The sequence below is a fragment of the Sebastes umbrosus genome, chromosome 15, assembly GCF_015220745.1.
Source record: "Sebastes umbrosus isolate fSebUmb1 chromosome 15, fSebUmb1.pri, whole genome shotgun sequence".
NCBI classification, from domain to species: domain Eukaryota; kingdom Metazoa; phylum Chordata; class Actinopteri; order Perciformes; family Sebastidae; genus Sebastes; species Sebastes umbrosus.
The window spans coordinates 24971408-24993441 of NC_051283.1; the positions used below are offsets into that span (position 1 = coordinate 24971408).

A 22034-nucleotide genomic window follows, 5' to 3' on the forward strand; every position below is an offset into this window, starting at 1 on the left:
GATAAAGGAGCAGATGAGGTGGTTTGAAAACTTTCAAATGAGAGGATGTTGAAGAACCAGGTCGATAAGCAGGAGTAGTGGCATTTATTAACAAAAAGTTTACTGAAAGAAAAGACAAATGGAACCCATGAATTTCAATAAAACTCCAGTGAATGACATTTTAACCTTCTCAGCCTCAACCTTAATGGAACCTATCTCCTGTCCAGGTACGTCTAGGTGAGCTAAACCGAGCAAGCATCCAAATCGCACAGAACATTAAACCTACCATTACTCTCTAAGTTACTTCCGACATCTCCATCTATCTGTGGGCACCCATCCATAATGTAATTTACTGCAAAACTATCTTCCTACATCTTAACAGTGGCCTGCCCCTCCCTGCTAAGAGGACATAATGATGCAGACCTGTTTGCACTTTCCTTGATTGAACTAAGCAGCTCATCTACCCCAACATCCATCCCAGGCAGAACAACAACCAAACTCCCTAATGAACCCATAAAACAAACTAAACAAACTTGTGTCATTTATACACCTTGATAATGCATCAAATAAACTGAAACATCGGACTGAAATTAATAATTAGGCAGACACTGTTAGTGTTGGAGAACAGAGCTTAGTTAAAAGAGAGAACCTGTTCACACACAGCACATAGAATGGTTGGTTAATTGTGAAAGGAAAACGCTTCAAGTGAAAAAAAGGAGCCCCAACTCTGGTAGCAGGTGTGCATCGGGTGATTCTGGGGCCGTTTATGCTGTGAAGGGTGTTAATGTAAGTAGTGTTGCTTTAAAGAGGTGAAAATTTGAGTTGACGCCAGCGTAAATGACACCGTTAGCAGAAACAATGCCATACGGAGTCACAAAGGGAGGAAGGTTGCTGCATTAACATAATCCTGTCTCCTCCTGCTTGTTAAAAGCCACAAACCATGTGCAAATTGCATGTTCTTTGCTAATGAATAGTGTATGTTTTCTCTCATTAATTAACAATTATACTTTAAATTAGATAATACGACATGTCTTTAGGGAACAGGGGTGAAAGAAATCCTATAGATCAGGATGTCAAAGCAGGTTATGAAAGGAAAATATGTACAGATTCATTATTATAACAGAAGAGTTTAATTGTCACAATGACTCGCTGTCACAAAGGGGGAAACGAGTACATCCAAATGCAAAGGGAGAAAAAAGAAATCAGTCCTTTTTAGCCCAGCACTCGAGCCCTCAACAGTAATGACTCTTGGTAACTGAGGAAGACAAAGCTGCGTGGCAGAAAATCCATTAGTGAGTCTGCTGGTAGATAGCAAAGAGACACAGAGGAATGGTGGCTTTTGATACGGCGAGGCCGTCTGCACTGAACGAATCGCACGAAACTGCCTTGTCTTTTTTTTTCTCTGTGAGAGTCTGAGAAGTCTGGCAGAAGTTATTCCCCATGTCTGATGACTAATACCACTCAGGTGTGTGTTTGGGTCTGGCTGGAGGTGTAAGGGACGGAGGAGAAGAAGGGAGTTGAGACACACAATTGAATGAAATTCGGGGATTACAACAGAACCGCATGTCACAATACCAGATTGTCAGATGACAGAAATACCAGTAAGTTTCAGTCACTGTCAGTCAGGTGTTCTTTTATCAATCCTTTTGGCCTTTGAGCCCTAAAAACAAAGCAATGTCTGATAACAACAAATGCTTTTCTCACAAAAATGACCTGAATTTCAACACCGATACCAAATCATAGTCTTGAAAAGAATCTCTTTGTTTTAGAACTATTAGGGCTGTCAAAGTTAACGCGATAATAACGCCTGAACAACCTATTGGTACCAATCATGTCATACAAGCTTGTTGTGAAGCAGGTTAAATAGCGCTCTCAACTTGACAGGAAAAACTGTCATGGCCATTTTCAAAGGAGTCCCTTGACCTCTGACCTAAGTAAGTAAGTTTCAGTCACTGTCCATCTAAATGGGACATTAAAATTATTATTATGCTCATTTTGAGGATCATACTTGTATTCTGGGTTTCTACAAGAACATGTTTGATGTTCAAAAGACACATTCTTTTTCATATACCAGGTGTCTGAATATACCTGTATTCACCTTCTATCTGAAACACTTGCCCGTCTCTTAAAGACCCCCCTCCCGAAAAAGATCAGTCTGCTCTGATTGTCTTGTGAGAAAAAATATGATGAGCCCCGTTTCCATCGCAGGAACTTTCCCCCCAGAACTAAGAACATTTTGAGGAACTCATTGCGTTTCAACCGCAGGGACCAGGATCTAAATTAAGTTACGGAGACATTTTACCCCCCCAAAAAAAGGCCCTGGTCGGGGTGTAGTACTTTCTGAATGTACCGGAACTTTCTGGGTGGAGTTTGCGGGGATGACCGTCGCTGATTGGTAAAACACACACACAGCACTGCTGCTTCAACGGCTTCAACTCGTGTACCGCTTCATTCACAAACAAGGAAGTAGTCCAGAGATTAAAAGTCCCGGGAACTTTTGGAGTAAACCCAGCTATGCAACTTTGCAAAAGTAGTTCTCAAGCTGTGGGCGGTATATTCTTCGACATAGGAAGGGGAGCCAAATCTGCATGATTTGTTGAGTCACATGTTTTCTGATCTGGGCAGCCCACAAAAAAACTGACTGGGTTGTCTTATTTCACAGTTTGTGGGTTGGTAGGCACTAGATATCCAAATGTATGTGCACAAGCACCTGATTTTTCATCATATGTCCTCTTTAAAGTCTCCTTTTAGCTTCATTACCTTGAACAAATCACCAACACATCTTGCTTGGATCACCATTGCCACATACAAGAAAGAGTTTACAACCTTCGCACAAGGAAAAGGACAATTATGTAGATTGCCAGCGACATATCATATCAGCTCATGTGTAAGCCTCGTTCAAAGAGTGAGCAGACTGTGGTGGCACAGACAGGATTCAAAGTTTGAAACCATTCCAATTACTGTGCAATCCAACTGAGATGTCTCCCCGCAGTTACTCGTGTTACCTCTCCTGACTTGGTCTTTCGATTCTTTGCTCGATCTATAAGCAGACTAGCTCCTTGTTTCTTTCTAAATATAAATCCCATTTACCAGTTTAGGTGCACTGGGATTCAATTCAAGATGTGTGTAATTTCATGCCGGCTCCTGTGAATACCACACTGCAGCTCTGTCCACTTTCATCCTTCTAAGTTTACTTTTCTTTTTCTTTTTTATGAGCGCTGTCTGCACATACAGTACTCCACACCCTCTTCAGATGGCATTTCCAGCCTGTTCTCCTAAAAAAATTATGTTTCCATACAACCAAACTGCGTTGTCAATTACGTTTCCAGGGAAGCATATTTTCTCCCAGATTACGTTTGTTTTTGACTTATAACAAATACGTTTCTAATCATAGTGTGTGGAAGTCAGTGTAGGGAGGAGGTCGAGGTGGGTCAAACAAACCAGGCTGTTCTCATACACCGTTCGTAGCTATACCTACAAAAAGGAATGCTCTGTAATTCGTATATAACCCACGCAATCAATTTGTATGAAATCCACGTAATTGTTAACCAGGAATTATAAAGAGCAACAAACACAGGGTAGGGAGGAGGTCGGGGTGGATGGGTGGGTCAGAAAACACCGGACTTTTGCCAAGGAGATCGGTGTTCCTACCTCGCGTGGAACCAGAAGTCAACGTCAATTTATTTGTCACGTAACTTCCGTAACTGAAGTTACGCGACTTCTGGAGTTATTTTAACTCAAACCACAATCTTTTCGTAAACCCAACTAAGTAGTTTTGTTGCCTAAACCTAACCAAGTTGTTGCTTGTTAAGACGGAAATTTATTTTGAAAAGAGCGTATGCATGTAACAAGTGGAAAACACACAAAAAATGAAGAATCACCTTTTGTAAGATGTCATAAAAACAGTTGTATGAGGATACGTTGAACAACAGACCGCTGTCAGTGTCCCGTGTGAAACCAAAAGTCTACGTTGATTTATTTTAATTTATGTCCGTAACTTAAATGACGTAACTAACATACTTATTTTAAGCCTAACCATGATGCTTTACTAAACATAACCAAACAGTTTTGTTTCATTTTTGTTTTAATTTACAACATGTTTAAAACTGCGGCTGTAACCCAGAAGAAAATACGTTTTGAGAATGCAGTTTAATTGTAAGGGAATGTAATTTTATAGGAGACAGGGTTGGTCATTTCATCATTTGCGAAAGAGTTTTAGTTTTTTGTGATAGTCACACTGGATCGCCATCGTGGTGCTGAAAGATGAGGAAACACACAAAGAAAGAGAGGGAGAGAACAGAAGAAGAATAAGACGGAGTGATTGAAGGCTTATCTGTTCCTCCGCTATTAAGACAGTTGATGATGCCGGGACGTAAATTGCGTGGGTAGGAGAGACAGTTGGAACAGCTGCAGGATAGGATTTAGCATCTGGATACACCTTCTCTTTCTCTTGTTGACTCGTCTCACACACACACACACACACACACACACACACACCAACTTGACACGGAGATTACTGAAATGAAGACAGAAGGGATGATGAGGAGGAGAATAAATGAAGATTATGGGCCCTGTTGCTTCCGTGTGACATCACCGAGACATCCTTCACACTCGTCTCTCCCTCCCCCTGTCGGTTTAATGGAAGTGGATACTAGAAGACTTCATTCCTCCACATACTGAAACCTGAACCGACTGTTTAGCCTCTTGCTCCGTCTCCCTTTTCTAATTCTCTGAATTTAATTTTTTCGTTTTCCCTTTCCATACTTTGTAATCTTTACAATTTTATTCTTTAAATTCGGTTTCTTAGTGTCAAAAAATAGAGGAATAGAATGTTTCTTTTGACCCCTCTTCTCCTGCCTCTGTGTGATGGCTTGTTTAGTGTAGGTTATGACCCATTGCCTGCAGACAGAGCTGCAGTTTTGTGACTCTCTCTCCTCCAACCCTCCCTTCCTCCGGAGTGCCAGAGGCTGCAGCAGCTGGATACATACATACATATTTCTCTCCCTCTGTGTCTTTCTCTTATCCTTTTTCTGTCCTTTTTCCCTCGAATAATCTCTCTATCCTCCATCCATCTCACTCTATGTCACAAACATCCCAACACCCTTCTACTATTTGTGTAGTGAAACATTGCTCTGGCAGCTGCAGTCATATATTCAGTTCATAAACACTGAGGAAACATGAGGACACATTATGTGCATATACAATCGTAAGTACAGTATCATATTACTGACTCATTGTAAGCTGCTCTGGATAATAGCATCTGCCAAATACCAGTAATGTAAAAAATATAAAAAGGAAATAGAGTTAAGTAGCCCATATGCTCAATTATTCCAAAACTAGTATCACATGGAGCAGTTAGCATAAGGATGGTTGGGGAGTCGCGATGTGGTCGCCAGAGCGGGAGTGAGTGAGCAGGCGAGCAGCAGAGTTCTGGGCATTTTTGAGGTCGTCGGAGAATATATACTCTTGCGGTAGTCAAGTTTGGATGCAATGAGGCATGGATCAGACGAGGTTTCAGCAGCAGAGAAGGACAGGGATGGGCAGAGAAGGGCAGTGTTTGGGATGTGATTTGGATAGTGTTTGCATGAGAGATGGCGTTCTTCCCACCTGATTTGTTTTTTACAATTTACCAGGAACCAGCAACGAGTATAACTGCTGGTATGGTTTCAGCCAAAAAGGGTTCTCCATGTATTAAAAAGAAATGTTAACTGACAAGCTTTTTTAAATCTAGTATGTTGCTATAGCTGTAGCGTCATTCTTGTGGTAGTCTGCGGTATTTTTGGGGACATTTTCACTCGGAAGTGGCCGGAGGAGAACGAAGGGGGAATGAAATGCAAGGTTGGGGAAGTTTTGAGGAGGTTTATTGTGACACCAGGCTCTGGATGAGGGTGAGTAATGTGGGCAGGCTGAGGTTGCACAGGGGTAGCAGACCGGGGAGCAAGCAAGTAGGCAGACAGAGCGACAGGAATCCCAGAGCACAGGAAACAGAAGGTACAAGAATACAAGAAAAACTTAACTTACAAGGCTTGGCCTGAGCATAGCTACCACAGTATGAGTTTGAGATAATGATCTGGCAAGGACTGGAGGAAAAGCCAGGGTTCTTCTTCTTCTTCTTGTTCATTGGTTTTTAATGGTGGTCGGCATCCGAAATCTTGCACTACCGCCAACTAATGACAGGATGTTGCAACCACAGTACTGTATATGGTATGCATCTAATCTATAGGCCACCAGGTAATATTCCTATGTGTCTGAAGCAAAGAAAAGATCATTTGAGGACCACTTCCTTGTCCATTTAATGGATATTTTAAATGCAAAATATTAATTTATGTATTTTTAAAGCGGAAAATGAAACAACATCACAGTCCAGTACATGATACACATCGCAATTTCACTTCATTGTGCATTAACAGTGATGGAGCAACAGCGTGTTGCTGGTGAAGCTTATTACTTGCCCATGTATGTGTGTGTGTGTGTGTGCTGCTGACATTACCGACACTTCTGCTGAGCTCGATGAGGTGTACACGGGAATGAAAAGTATTGACAGTGGCCTGTTAGCACTGTGGCGGCTAATCCATAACCTTGGTCGACCACACACTTGTGTTCACAAGCAGGGACACGCATGCACACACACACACATGCCGGAAGCACACACGCTCTATTGACACCTGACCTTTACAGGAAGCAGAGCGGAGATCAAGTGAGCAGAAGCTGCCGTCAATCAAGGAGCATCCACCCTGCATCCCTCACCTCTCCGCTTTCACTCAGTCATTATTCATTGACCGGCCAGTGTTTAGTATACATGAGGAGTGAGTGTACAGACGGGGGGATGAGGCAGACAGGAAAGAGGGAAACATGGAGAGAAGGGCAATACTAAAAAAAATAAGAATCACACGTACAGACAAAATGGAGAGTGAGAAGAAATGTAAAAGAGAAACAAGTCAGTGAGGGTGAAGCTGATGGGTACACGACTGAGAGGAAGGGCTCGGGAGATGACGGGGTCGAGAAGAAGCAGATTTGCTTATCAGACAATACAAAACGCACACACACACATAAGCAGTCGGCAACTCCAAATGGTGCCATCTTAGTAAACACAGCTTTGATGATAGTGGTATCACACTGAGCCCAATGCCTTGACATGAAGAGAGAAAGCCTGCTGCGACAGTGTGTGTGTTTGTGTGTGTGTGAGAGAAACTCCATGGCCTGTGTCTCTATTTATGTCTCCGTATGGGACTGTGGCTATCCGAGACATAAATATGAAAAAGAATAGCAATATGAAGACGTTGAATCTATGTGTCCCGACTACACAATCGACTCCTCTCGTCCTTCTACGTAGATTGGCTCCATATTGGGTGTTTAATATTTAACTATATCTATCTCCCGGGGGTCTGCAGGGATTGGAAAAAAGGTGGGAGGGAGCAGTGTGTGTATAGACACAAACACACACACAGAGCTCTGCTGACTTGTGCAGATGGACGTGTACGCACAATCAGTCTTTCATCAAAAAACAAACACTCGATGAGCAATCAAGAGCATACAAATGAGATGAAAATGTATTCAGACAACAGCTAGTGTCAAAACATTAGGCACACCATGTTTCTGCAGATTTTACACGTGCCCAAACACAGCGCTGAAAGAATTAGTCGATTAATAGAAATGCTTGTTCCATCTTCACCTTCTTTAACTTGCATTAACTGTTTTCTTTGGCCAACAACAAGCTGTAAACACAACAGTGTGATACGGTGAACCTGTCAACTAACATCTAGCAGACACGGAGCCACATTAGCATTCATGCGGAGTCGTGTTTGTGTCCACCTGATCAATTGTGAGTCCGATATTCACTCTTCTTCCATCTCAGTTTTTGTCTCCGCCAACTCCTGAGGGAAATCTCCGGCTCTTCAGCTGCTTAAATGCTCCACCAGCTATTCACTAACATTGTCTGTCTGCCATTTGGAGCTGAGCAGGTATAGTGTATAGTGGGGTTAAAAAGCTTTTTTTTGCACTGAAAACAGCTGCCTGCTGCCTCTGGAAACTATACTGACGAGAGTTAAATCAAAAACATTAAAGTTGAAGGCTGTAAAACCAAAACAGTTAGCTGAAAGACAGTAAAGCTCCATAGATTTTAGGGGAACTGTAAAGTGGAGTGGTGATCCTCTGTGAGTTTGACATCTTTCACATACATATAGTCATTTAAGCCATTGTTAATATTACAATACTGATTATATAACAGCTTTAAATGTAAGGATTTGCTGCTTCTTCGGGAGATCATGTGCTTGATCGTGTGAGTGTGTGCGTGCGTCTGTCTGTCCACAGCTAATCTCGCATACTACTGCATCCATCAACCTGATATTTTTTGTGCTGTATCCTCAAGGACCTCTTGTGGTTGCGGTGATTCACAATTTTTGAAAAACCTATTTTATCAACTGTTTTATACCATCATTGACTGCTGACTCCTCACTACTCTTAACCGGCCGGTAGGGGCCGCAAGAGATCAACGACTGCTTCCGTAGCAAAAGGCATTTCCGGTAATCGGCTAGGCTAAAAAACAAGCCTCACCTAGTCCGTTGCAGGACACATTTTGTACTTTGTTGTGGCTCAAAAACTGAAAGTTTGGTTTCATTTTGAACCGGAGCATTTGCAGATTAATTCTATATCTGATATGTTATGATCCATAAGTTAGGCATGATACGAGATGAATAAATCCCAGTTTTGTTATCTTCACTGCCATCTTGACTATAAGGGAGCCAGGAGGGACAATTGAGTGAGAGCCAACTCTTCTTTGTTTGCAAGGGGCGAGGGAGACACACATTGTGGAGATCTGCACTCTACTGAGTGCACTTTTCTAGATGTAGATTGAATATAATTGGGTTTTAGACTGTTAGTTGAACAAAAACTACAGATTGAAAGATGTCGCTTTGGCCCCTTGGAAATTGTGATTTCAATATATTCCGTCATTTTAGAGGCTAAACAATCAAAAAAATAAATCTACAGGATTATAGATGCACATAATCATTAGCTGCACAAAATACAGTATTGCATTCTTAGTTGCATGCTTACACCATAAATCCACTGTATTCATTCAAACATGCACTTTGACACGACAATAATCTACTAGTGAATCTGTTTTGACATGTAATCTAACGTAATCCACACACATCATTCACAATGAGGGCTTCCAGATAACAATCATGCGAACAGCATTCATGTAAACCCTCCTTTATTATACTGTAAGTGCAGGCCCATGTGTGTAAATTACAGTACATAATACTGTATGCATGCTTTCCCACATTAACATGCAGGGAGTCTAGTGTGGCACATTCCTTGCAACGCACGATATGAAGTGACATGCATGCACATCACATATACATGAATACACAGTGAGTCATTTGTTATTTAGCTGGGTTTACCTACGAGCCAACCCTCCAATCACAGACACACTGACTCAGTTATTCGCTCATGCAGAACATTTTTCTTCTGTTTATGATAAGCAGAAGAGGCATTTAAAGGGTCGCTTCACCCAAATAAGCTCGCAGAACCAAAGATAACATCTTTGGAATCAGTTCTAAACTCAAAGATATTTAGTTTACTATCATATAATACCGGCAAAATAATGACATTTTCAATTTTGAGAGGCTGGAACATGCACATTTTCCTTTTAAAAAAATGACTTGAATCTGCAAAACAGTTCCTAATTTATGTTGTAATGTGGGCGAACCAATTCTCTAACACACATAGTATACATGACATGCATTATGTAATAATCCAGGACATATCCATATGCAAACACAAACCTACACTAAACGTTTTTATGCTTTCCTGTGGAATCTAAATGACACATGACAGCAGCAAACACATGCACACTAGATAGCAAGAAGGACAGAGAGATGGAGAGTGAGGGAGAGACACAGCAGACCTGCTCGTTTGTTGTTGGAAACAAAGTGCTGTTAAAATGATTCACTTGTTTCTTGCATTTAAAGTCCGTTCCCTCGTTAAAGAACAGCAGCCGGCAGACCGGCCGGCTAGACAGACCAACTCGTGCACACATACATTACACTACATGCACAAGCTGACTCCTAGTTATGCATCGTCAAACTCACACAAATGCATATGCACGAACACACACAACCAGCAGGAGCAGAGAGAGAAGTGGGTCAGACTAACCAGCTCAGTCTCACTGCATTTGCGACACACAAGAGGTCCCACTGTCTCACATTGGATACTATACATGCAAACACACACATAAACATACGATGATGTATCAGGGCCATTGTAGGTTAAAAAATATATAAATGAGGAGGTAATATTCCGAGAGAAGTGTCAGAATTTTTAAGATTTAAGTGGTAAAAAACTGATATAGTATAGATTAAATCTCAATGAATATTCAAGTTTTTTTCTCGTAAATTGGGGTTTTTTTTCTCGTGAATTTACCAATTTAATCTTAGTGAATATTCAAGTTTTTTTCTTGTAAATTTACCATTTAAATCTCAATGAATATTCAAGTTTTTTTCTCGTAAAATGGGGATTTTTTTTCTTGTAAATTTACCACTTAAATCTCAATGAATATTCAAGTTATTTTCTTGTAAATTGGGGATTTTCTTTCTCGTAAAGTGGGGATTTGTTTTCAATAAATTTACCACTTTAATCTTCATGAATATTCAAGTTTTTTTCTCGTAAATTTGGGATTTTTTTCTCTTGTAAATTTATGAGTTTTTCTTTTAAATTTACCACTTCAACCTCAGTGAATATTCAAGTTTTTTCTCTGAATATTACCCCAAGTGGTGCTAATACGCTGTCGTATTAGCACCACTTACACACACACACATAACCAGGAAAGTATTAATATATTCTCACACCAACATGCCTAAATTTACTCAAGGAGATTAAATATATTTACATTTGAATGCAACACACATACACACTCTCGGTTACACGTTTATTTACTCCCTCGGCCCAAACACACGAATACACAGAGGAGTTGTGCATCCTTACAGATGCAATCTACAAAATCCACTTACTCATGCATAGCTAAATGAATGTGTTTACCTAAATCCCGAGCTCAGAACAAGATTTGGACACAAAATCCCTCAGAAACACATTGTGTAAATCTCTTAAACCGTCGTGACTGATATTTTGGCTCCGAGATTCATTTCAAATGTACATCAAATGTACATGCCCACGGATCCATCACACGCCCACACACACACGTGTATACATGTACAGCAGTGGCGATGGCAAAGCTCTGTCAACAGGTGGAGGAATATCAGAGCAGAACCGTAGCGAACGCCAAACAAGGCCGCCTTTCAGTAAACTGACGCTAGTGTTTGCGTATGTGTCCATTTGGCGTGTTTTGACACATTCATATTGAACGCGCACTCTCACAGTGACATCCATTCAGATCTTGATGTCCAGGACTGAGCGTAGCAGCCTTAATTGACGCCAACATCAGCAATGAAATCTCCAATTTTTTCATCCAGGGAGCAAAAAGAGGCCTGCGTCTCGTCACTCATAGAGGGTTTAAAAAAAATGACTGGGAAGTTTAATGGCATGCATATTTTACTCTGACGTCCCTCCTCCAAATAAACAAGCAGAGAGCTGGATGCAGAAACGAGGGAGGGCTGAGGAGGAGGAAGAAGAAGAAGAAGAGGAGGGAGCGGGACCTGAAGGAGGGGGTGTAGCGGAGTAATGAGATGAGGAGGAGCAGAGTGAACTCTCCCATAAAAGCCTGTTTGTTTCCCCATCTGTTTACTCCACTGTGCAGTTCTTTACCATGAGACCGTTACACCGCCCGTTCGTTGCCGTTCCACTCGGCAGATGAAGGCGAGCATTGATGCAGAGGTTTCCACTTGGCTTCTTTTTTCACAGTATGAAATATGAGCGTGAAGTGGTGGAGCTCACCCGGTGACGTATGGCAGCAGTCAGGGGGAGTAGTGGCACCAGTTCAGGCCTTCTTGTCTACAACATAAATCAATAGAGAACAGAGATTAAGGCATATTTACTTGTGAGCTCAGTGATGGATACATTTTCAACATACAGTAGCTGTCTGTAGCGGTGCCAACATGTCAGTGGAGGGAGATTTATTACTGCTCATAATCTGAGCCATTATGACTAACAATCAAAAAGAGAACCACAAAAGCCCTGGTTGATTTTGTGTGTGACAGATGTTAAATGTCATGTATCCAAAGAGGCATGTGTGGCAGGCTGTTTTTTTTTTAGATTTGTTTACTATAATTTAGTTATATTCAGTAGTTAAGGGTTGGTGCTTTTCTGTTACCATCTTCCACTGATCAATATACGGATAGTTTTTCATTCCTATAATCACGGTAAAGAAAGAAATGTATGTATTTCCGTTCTCCCAGAAAACTTTTGTCTACGTTTTAACCCATAGTTTTGGCCAACCAGAGGCTAAGAATTTCAAACATCTCGGCATCTTAACACACACAAAGTGTATTTTCAGAGTTGTATAAAAGCAATTGAACCAACTGTTTGACTCTCCAATGGAGCTCGAGAGATTAATCTTAAATTGTATCCACATACCTGCTTTTAATGCTGCTTAAATAAAATGAAATGAAATATACTGTATCGATTAATGTATCATTGTTCTTCTCTTTGTTAGGTTTGATTATCAGGAGCTCCTCCACAACTCCACCTTCTGTTTGGTTCCTCGAGGTCGACGCCTGGGCTCCTTTCGCTTCCTAGAGTCTCTACAGGTAAAATACACTGTACATATTCATTATTGAAGTCTGGTTAGTCATATGATCATGCTGTAGTCCTGCATTCCTCAGCTTCAAAGCATTTTTCTTCAATCAACTTCTCACTATGAGAGATTGGACCATGATCACACCAAACCGGACGAGCATCCAATGCTTTATAGTCAATCTTAATGAACATCATGCTGTACTGAAGAAGACTTCAAATTAGCGATTGAGACCATAAACTCATGTTTACAATGTTTACTGAGGTAGTAAATCAAGTGAGAAGTAGGGTCATTTTCTCATAGACTTCTTTACAATCAGACTTATTTTTGCAGCCAGAGGAGTCGCCCCCTGCTGGCTATTAGAAAGAATGCAAGTTTAAGGCACTTCAGCAGTGGCTTCACTTTTCAGACCCGGAGGTTGCCCCTTGCTTGAAACCAATTTTTCAGGGTTTTTTAAGTTGCACAACCCTGACTAACCCATCATCTACTATAGTCTGCACACAAGCATTGATATTATGTCATACTTTGAGTGTTAACAAGTATGAATCATTCACTTACACGTAGGCATTCTGTGCCAAACACAGTAACATAACACTGACGAGTTGATAACGTTGATTTATATTCTTTGGAAAACTGTGTTGCTCATTCAACCTGAGCGTTCTACGACTCTCCAGTTCCTCTGAGGGCCCACATAAACAAACAAGCTGAAAGCTCTGCATACTACATGCCAACACAGCAATCATCAAAACAACATTAGCTGCAGCATTTCCCTCTGGATAACGCTGTCAGAGTGACCAAATTACACTTTTCCAGGAAAACAGCTCTGCTTCAACGAGCTCCAGCTCATACATACAGTTCGGTACAACAAGGAAGTGCAACAGGATGCAGAATGTTTACGTTCCAGAGCTGTGGTTTATGTAGTCTTTTGGTTATCGACACCTTAATGGTCACATCTGCAAGTGTTTTTCCCCAGACCATTGTGCTGTGTTGAGTGCAGGTCTAACCATAAAGGCTTTATTTGCTATTTGCTAGGCCTTTAAAACTAAAATGGGCCCATTAACACACACGCACACACCTACGCAAACACTGGCATCGTTCATTTGAGTCCATCAGTGAAAAGTACAATGAAGAAAACCGCAAAGGCAGCGGAGTGAGAGAACAGTTTAAACCAGTTGGTTTCTCTCTTCGCCACCCAAGTCGACGGTCTCACACCAGTGCAGGAAGCAGTAGTGGCTGTTTTTAGATTTGCCGAACACTGAACTCTCTGGCTGCTACAATGTCCCTGGCCGCGCTGCTCTCCCTGGGGTGTGTGTGTGTGTGTGTGTGTGTGTGCATGAATGGTCCGGAAGCATCCGTAGGAGTGGCAGACTGCCCCACACCGCTGATGTCTGCTGAATGGACAAATCCACACAACCCACTTGGCTTGGCAGCGGGCAGCAGTCGTGGTCCCTTTCTGCTCCTGTCTTCTTCCTTTGTCCTCTCTTTCTCTCTCTCTCTCTCTCCTCCCTGCCATTCGAGGCACTTTTCAAGATTTTTCAGTATTTTTCTTTTTATTCTGGTGCCAACCCAAGCCCACAAAAGAACTGGCAATTACCACTACCAGTGTGGTAAGAAACTCACTGCCAGCTTTCCAGTATACACACAGACACACATTTGCACATACACGTTTACTCAAGCTCTCCCCCCTCCTCTATCTCACAATGCAAACAAACCAAAAACTACTACACAGCACGCATGCTTTCGTATTACCCTACCTCCAGGCAGGGAGCGCTCAAGATGTTTGAAACTCACCCTCGGAGCGCCTCGTCTCCAGGGGACGAAGATTCAGGCGTGCCTCGGGCCCCGTTTCAAATTTAGAGGCCTTGGATTATCGCTCTAGGAGTCTTCGCGTGACCTCGTCGCAACCCGCGGCTCACTCCGACACACACACCCACACACACACAGACACGTACAAGTCCTCCTATTTGTTGGAGTGTCCTTCAGCAGGTTTATTCTCGGATGAAATGCAGGAGCATGGAAGCCCCCCGTGGGCCAGAGTGAGCGTTTGATCTCCACCAATTTCGCCTGCTGCTGCTGCTGTTGCTGTTCTCTGGTGGTTTAATTAGAAAAAAAGTGGGGGGAAAAAAATAACAGCCAGACCTATCAACACTCCAGACCACATAGAAAGAGGATGGGATGAGAGTGCAGTGGAGAGAAATGGCAAAAAAAAAAAGGAGTACAGAGATAGAAACCGAGAATGAGAAGAGGGGAGACCACAGGAGGGCTCGGAAAGCAAAAAGAAAAAAAGTGGAACAACATCAAGAACCTGTCAGCGAACGAGCGGATAAGGCAACATCAAAAATCGACTTTAATAAAGCATGATGCCTCCACGCATCAACCGGTTCCTTCTTATTCTCCCCTCATCCCTCTTTTTTATTCCCTCGGTTTACCTCCTTCCCTGCTTATGTCCCCTCAGTGGTTGTACCTAATTAGTACCCCTGTCAGCCACATCTGTGTGTTTGCATCTGCATGTGTGTGAGTGACAGTCTTTAACAAACCTCCTGGGCTTCCTGGGAATGGAGATATAAGATATTAGTCATTCCCAGCCACCCTATGGGGTCACACACACACATACACACACACACACACACACTCAGCTGCACATACATTTACACACAAGGGTATTGATCATATTGTCGGCACAGCCTGCAGTGCCAAGCAGCTGGGGCTGAACTCATACAGATTGGTTTATATTCATGCAGCTGTAGTATGTCATGTCATGTTGTTTACTGCCAGAGAGGAGCTGGCAGCGAGGGAGGAACCCAGTCACACTGCAGCTGATCACAATTAAAGTGATATATATGTGATTTTCCCATGTGTTATCAGTTGGTTTATCAGTGTCACTGTCTCTTTAAGACTCTCTAAAATTATTATATGTGAATGTTTGTTTATGTGTGTCCAGGCGGCGTGTATCCCGGTGCTGCTGAGTAACGGTTGGGAGCTGCCGTTCTCTGACGTCATACAGTGGAACCAGGCAGTTATCGAGGGAGATGAGAGATTACTACTGCAGGTAACACATTTTGCTTGTGCTCTTATAGGCACAGTAACACAAAGCATGCCAGTGGACCTTTCCTGTGCTTTCAAAGATAAAAAAAAAATCAATTGGGAAAGACCAATAACCAGCAGATGTTGGTACAAATAGCAATCTGCTGTAACAGCACAGAACAACAATAGGAACAGCAGGTAAGGTTTATAGATAAGGCTAAAAATTTTTTGTTTTTTTTGCAGTTTTTAACATCTGTATTATATTATATTATGAGCAGGTTTTACATTGGCACATACCCCAAAGTTTTGTTTCAATTGTGTTACAATAAACAAGGTCATCTGATTTGTTGAGCAAACCTCAGAAGATGCTTCTGGTATTAGAAAAATATTGACAGAACATGCAAATGAGTTGTTGACCATGCAGCAGAGTAATTAAAGTAAATTCAAGGAATCAATAAATAATCATCTTTCAGGTGTGTTTTTCAGTCGTCTGTCTCACGCGCGTCTAACGTGCATCTATTGTGCCACTTTTGTGAATCTGAACTAACCAAAGTCAGAAAATAACACAAACAAACTAACTGATTGAGTCAGCAACCCCCGTATCCTGCCAGGTAAAATTACTGTTTTTTGGTAGCTTTAGCGAGAGCATAGATAACGGCTTCAGTTCCTCATCAGAAACATAGACTGTATAGCTGTCTCACGACAAGGTAAAGCAATTAAAATATTCTAAATATAGCGTACACTTATGCTGATATTGATTTTTTTATAGGTGGGTAAATGGCTAAAATATGTTTTGCTGCTGCCTCCGTCCACAGAAGTACATTGTTTTGCATTCGTGCGGTAACTCTTGTCTGTTCTCCAAGCTGGGGGCGTGCTGACCGTCATTTAATGTAGGTAATACACTGACTATGGATGAAGTACCTCATACAAACCCACTTCAAAACACCCAAACTATCCCTTTAACAGTCAAAATTCAATTTTTACAAAAATAATGATCCCTACTTATAGGCTTATTTCACGCAAAATCAAGGTCAATATTTTCCTCCTTATATCAGTGCTAAGCATATAGAGGCTTTATCTTGGGTTAAATGTACACAAAGTCACTGGGAAACATCCACCAGCCGAAGTGAATGAGATGCATGCTCACAAAGTAAATGTTTAACTTTGTTAAAATGTCGATGGTTGGTCTTAGAATATGGAAAGTAAACCCCAGAAAAACACTTTCAAAGAGACCGATGAAAGAGAGAAATGCTAAATGAGAGATGGCATTGAGTAACAGAAGCGTCATCACCGCGGCTCTATATTACCTGTATCAAACAGTGTGGTTACAGGTCGGGGCTCTTTGAAACCCCCGCAGAGACCTTAATCCAGCCGCAGTTCAAAAGCGCTCACTCGCTCATCCTCTGTGTCTGTGTCTCTCCTCACACATCCACACAAATAAACACAATGAGCGAGCAAAGCCGGCTCACCCTCAGCTACAACCTTTATCTCTCCTCCTCACACACAGTACACCATGTCTCCTCTGCATTGATCTCCACCAAATAGAGGACATGAATTGGCATTCAGCTAATGAACAGGAACGAGCCCCTGAGAGCTCAGAGCGGGGGAGACATTTTCAAATTAGGGCAGAGCTGGACCGAACGCTCTGACCTCATCAGTGGCATTTCTGCACACCTGCAAAACCTATATTATACGCACACAAATATTCACACAGCATATGATCTGAGGTTAAGGAGTGTGAGGTTTTCGCAGGAGAGGCTAAGTGAGGGCAGACACTTCAGATGCTTTAGTGAAGCCGTCCTTCAGATGTACTTTGATGAAAGAAAGGGAGAAAGTAGGAGCAAGGTGAAATGCAGAGGAAGGGAGGTATGTGAAGAGAAACGGAGAGGTTGGACAAGAATTTAAAGAAATAAGAGAGATAAAGAGATTCGGCGGCCTCCCGGCTTCTTTAACCGGCGCTCATTAGAAAATGTGTTGGCTGTGTGAAGACAAAAAGGATTTAAAGGAGTCAACTGCTCCCACTTTTCTCAGTTCAACGTGGCTTTCTCCCACTTTGATTGAGCCGCTGAGCTTAACTCTCTAAGTGATTAAATCAATTCTGGTGATTCACTTGAAACCCCCAAATTGGGTCCTTACTAATTAAGGTCTGATTATCTGAACAACAGGCCCCAAATCAGCTCTGTGGGCCAGATTAACTAACCACTCAATTCAGTTTACGCAGTTTTGATCACTTAAATGCTCTTTTCTTTTCTTTTCTCTTTTCTAGTCTATTTTTAAGAGACATGATTTGCTTTCAAAACAACAACCAAAGTAAAAACCCTTTGTGGCTATTTTCCCTCTGTTCTTCTTTCATCTTCTGGATGTTTTACTCTTTGTCATCTTTTTGTCTTCAGGTGCCGTCCACAGTGAGAGCAGTAGGGAACGAGAGAGTCCTGGCCCTCAGACAGAGGACCCAGATGCTGTGGGAAGCCTACTTTTCCTCTGTGGACAAGATAGTCCTCACCACACTGGAGGTGAGCCTCAGCCTTAGAAAGGCCCCCTGTCACAAAAAGCCAACACTCTCTGTGACGCCCATGTATATAATGCACCCAATGACCACTTAAAGTAACTTATAATCACATAATAATGCATTATAACAGTGGTTATAATTTCTATAATCTGTAGGCAACGGGACAACATTTTGATCTCGGAAGAGTTCTGGTTTTTGTTTGTAGTCTGAGTATTATTGACCAATCACGTTCGAGCAGGCTTTGGTTGAATGCACTTAAACAGTCCAAGTGGAGAGCAAAAGAGGTGGAACATATAGGCTGAAATGCATTCTGGGAACCCACCGGCTATTGTCTGTAGATGATTTAGTTTTTATTATCTTAAATTTAGCTTGTGAACTGGCTACTTGTGGAACGATTGTACACGTCTTCTCTCAACCCCGACTCCAGTCTCAAGTTGCTGATTAGACTGTAAACAATGAGCAGCGCATGGAAAAGGAAGTCTTGGCCCGGATATCCACCGGCTACACCGGAACTACCAGAAGTATAGCCCCTTGCCTCCAGAAGCCAATCTGTCGTCAGACCGATAGCTGAGGCCTAAGAGCCTTTCAATGGGTTTTATGTTCTCAGAAATGTGTGTTTCTCAAGGTCAACGTTGAAATCACCCACCTACAGCTTATAGCCCACTGATGTGATATATTTTACTGTTATAAATCTACACTCTCAAATTTGCCCCCACTAGGACTTATGTCAGTCTCCCACAGATAATGTGGATAATGTTGCTTTTGGCTGCTGAGTATTGACTAATTTAAATGTTTTATAACTCAGCGTTTCTGCTACCATACAATTCTGTTCAGGAATGTGCAACAACATCCAGTGAAAACATCTACAATAAGAAGCTGTAAACACCGGTTTCTATGTCAAACACACAGCCATAGTTGCTACCTCTCTGCGGTTTACTGCCTGTGTGTGTGCTATCATCAGCAGTCCTCTTTCAGAAAGGCCTTTCACATCTGAATCAAACCACCCTTCTATCATTATGATTACGGGGTTGGACCTTGGCCCACGCTCTACTTTTCTACTCTTTTATGCTTTGTGTTGTAGGCTACTGAACATTTCAAAGCAGGCCACATCCGATCCACCTGAAGTCTCAGAGAAATCCCCTGATGTATAGAAATGATATATCATTACGTTGCAGTCTCAACCTGCCAGTTTCTGCCTCACTGTTTTTTTATTATCAGACTGTGAGAAATGTTTCCCTTTTCTCCGCTACAGGTCAGGCTCAGAAAAAGTTTCATCTTTAGCCAGGTTTCCACCAAAGGTTTTAGTCCCTGGAACTACTTTTCAAGGAACTTAAAGGTTCCTTCAGCGGACTGTTGTCTGCGTTTCCACAGCAGTCTAAAGACCTGCGAAGATAAGGCAAATTAGTCAGCTGACACGTGAAAAAGCAACACGACATGTGACGCAAATACACGCTGGAAAAAAAACGGTTTTGTCTCACTGCGTCTCCACAGTAAATAATCTGTTGAGTGTTTGAGGGTTATTTATTTGCTTTAGAGCGTTAACACTGTGAAACAATCAGTAAAATAACTTTTATCTCACTCATTCACAGCACCGTCGTGCTGTCTCTCTCTTCTAATGTTACCGCTCTCTCTTTTTCTTTCTTTCTTTTTTTTAAAGAGTTTTAAAGAGGCCGACAACAGAGCCTAACTTTACATTTAACGTTATCAAACAAAGAAACATGTTCCCGCCTCGTCCTAAAATGCTCCAGAATCGAGTGAGGCAGTACATGAGTTGAAGCCATTGAAGCAGCGGCACCACACCAATCAGCGACGGTCATCCCTGCAAACTACACCCAGAAAGTTCCGGTACTTTAAGAAAGTACTGCCCCCCGGGGTTAGGGTTTTTTGGGGGTTAAAAAGCCCCGGAAAAATGTCCCCGTAACTAAAATTTAGATCCTGGTCCCTGCGGTCGAAACAGAATGAGTTCCTCAAAAGGTTTATAGTTCCGGGGTAAAGTTCCTGCGGTGTAAACGGGGCTTTTGTAAGAGTCAGGGCTGCTCGGTTTATTTTCCCCCGACCTTCACAGATCTAGTAGCATCCAGTCTTGCTCATACATGCATCTCTGTCCGCCTTTTGTGCTACCCTTCTGTCTTTGAACAAGCTGAGAAGGAGTGTACTTCAAAGGTAGCTGCTCCAGCTAAGAGAATGTCATTTGAAGGTTAGCCCAAGGGTTAGACGGTGCATGAAAAGAAATAACAGCCTCCTTGTATGAGCAGTTTTTTTTGCACACACTGCCAGTGTCAGTTTTGGCATGTGAAAAAAAATGAGGGAAACAACAGATTTAACCCGTCTGAAATCTGAAGAAATCACACAGCTTTGCACTGTGATGTTTATAAAGGCAAGCCTGGCAGCCCCCCCGGTGTATTTGCTGCTGGGGATTTATGCTGGAGATAATAAAGGAGAGGTTCTGGAGGTTGGTGATAAGCTGCTTATATACATACAGCATGCAGAGGGGAACCTCTCCCCCCATGGGAGACAGCTGTGCAGTCAGCCTGAGGTCAGTGAGGCGGAGGGCTTCAGAGCGGACGCTGGCGTCGCTGTGTGGACACCTCCTGTTGGCGTAAAATGGGAAGTACACAGAGCGCTGTAATATGCAAACACAAGTGTGTCAGGTCTCCAGTTGCAGTGGAGTTTACATTAAGCTCCAAGACTCTCACTCATCCACCGGCTTAGAGGAGGGGAAAAAAATAATGTGGCGCGGGCTTATACTAGATGAGCACAACAGCCACTTAACTGTTCTCTCTGCTTCTCACATTGCAATTTCATCCTATTCTTTCCTTCCACAGATCATCAAGGACCGCGTGTTCTCTCACATATCGAGGAACAAGTACATGTGGAACTCCCTGCCAGGAGGTCTGCTGGTCCTGCCAGAGTACTCCACGCACCTCGCACACTTCCCTTTCTACTACCTGGGATTAGGTACACACACACACACACACACTCTTCATTTAAATGAGTTTGCAACAAAATGCAAATCCTGATTGCACATCAAGGATGTTGATGAGACTATTATGTCAGAGCTGTGGGGGGAGAGATGAGCAATCAACACTCAAGCAGCAAATCATAATCAAATATTTACTGACTAAGTCCTTGTCAGTATTAGTTGTAATTTTACAATTGGACTAAAATATATGCCACAAATAAGGTCTGTTATTATTTGTACACTCCCCTTCTTTAAGGTGTAGGGTATAAATACAGAGCCGAGCTTCGGGACGAACTTCCCTCTCTCCTGCAGAAACTGTCGTAATGTTTCTGAACCGTGGCATTGCATTAAGCAGCATCTGTTATACACAGCACTAATAATAGCATACATTAGTAACAGTGTGGGTAGTGAGGTGGCAGACTCGTTATATTCACGCCACATAAAATAAGCCTATATGGAGAAAAAACTCAATTAGAATCCAGTTTATTGCCAAGTAGGTTTTCACACATAAGGAAATTTGCTTTGGTGTTTTGCTGCATAAAGAAGAAACATAAATATACAATAGATAAAATGACATTAAAAATATTAAAACATAGGCCTACTATTTAAAAATTAGTATAATGTATCTGTTTAAAATGAATGAGCTTGACAGGAATGTGCAAAGATTTATTGTAGGGGATGTGCAAAGGCTCGCATTATTAAGAATAAACAGAATACGCAATATATAGAGAAACTAAAAATATAAAATAAAACTTATTCCCATGCTTTTGTGGTGGCATTTCATTCTTTTTTTTAAGTAAACATCTTCTTGGTTCGAGAAAGGCCCTATATGTTGCTCTCTACCACAATGTCTTTTTTCATACCAACAA

The 22034-nt window shown here is 42.0% G+C and overlaps 1 protein-coding gene across 3 annotated transcripts in view; it reads left to right on the top strand.

The window, feature by feature from the left end:
- ext1c (exostoses (multiple) 1c) overlaps positions 1-22034 on the top strand; it is a 94960-nt gene that overhangs the window by 67966 nt on the left and 4960 nt on the right. For all 3 annotated transcript variants that reach the window (XM_037794843.1, XM_037794844.1, XM_037794845.1), the window contains 4 exons: positions 12590-12683; positions 15612-15719; positions 18088-18207; positions 21029-21161. In XM_037794843.1, coding sequence (XP_037650771.1) covers positions 12590-12683; positions 15612-15719; positions 18088-18207; positions 21029-21161 — 455 coding nt within the window. The remainder of the gene's footprint in view (positions 1-12589; positions 12684-15611; positions 15720-18087; positions 18208-21028; positions 21162-22034) is intronic.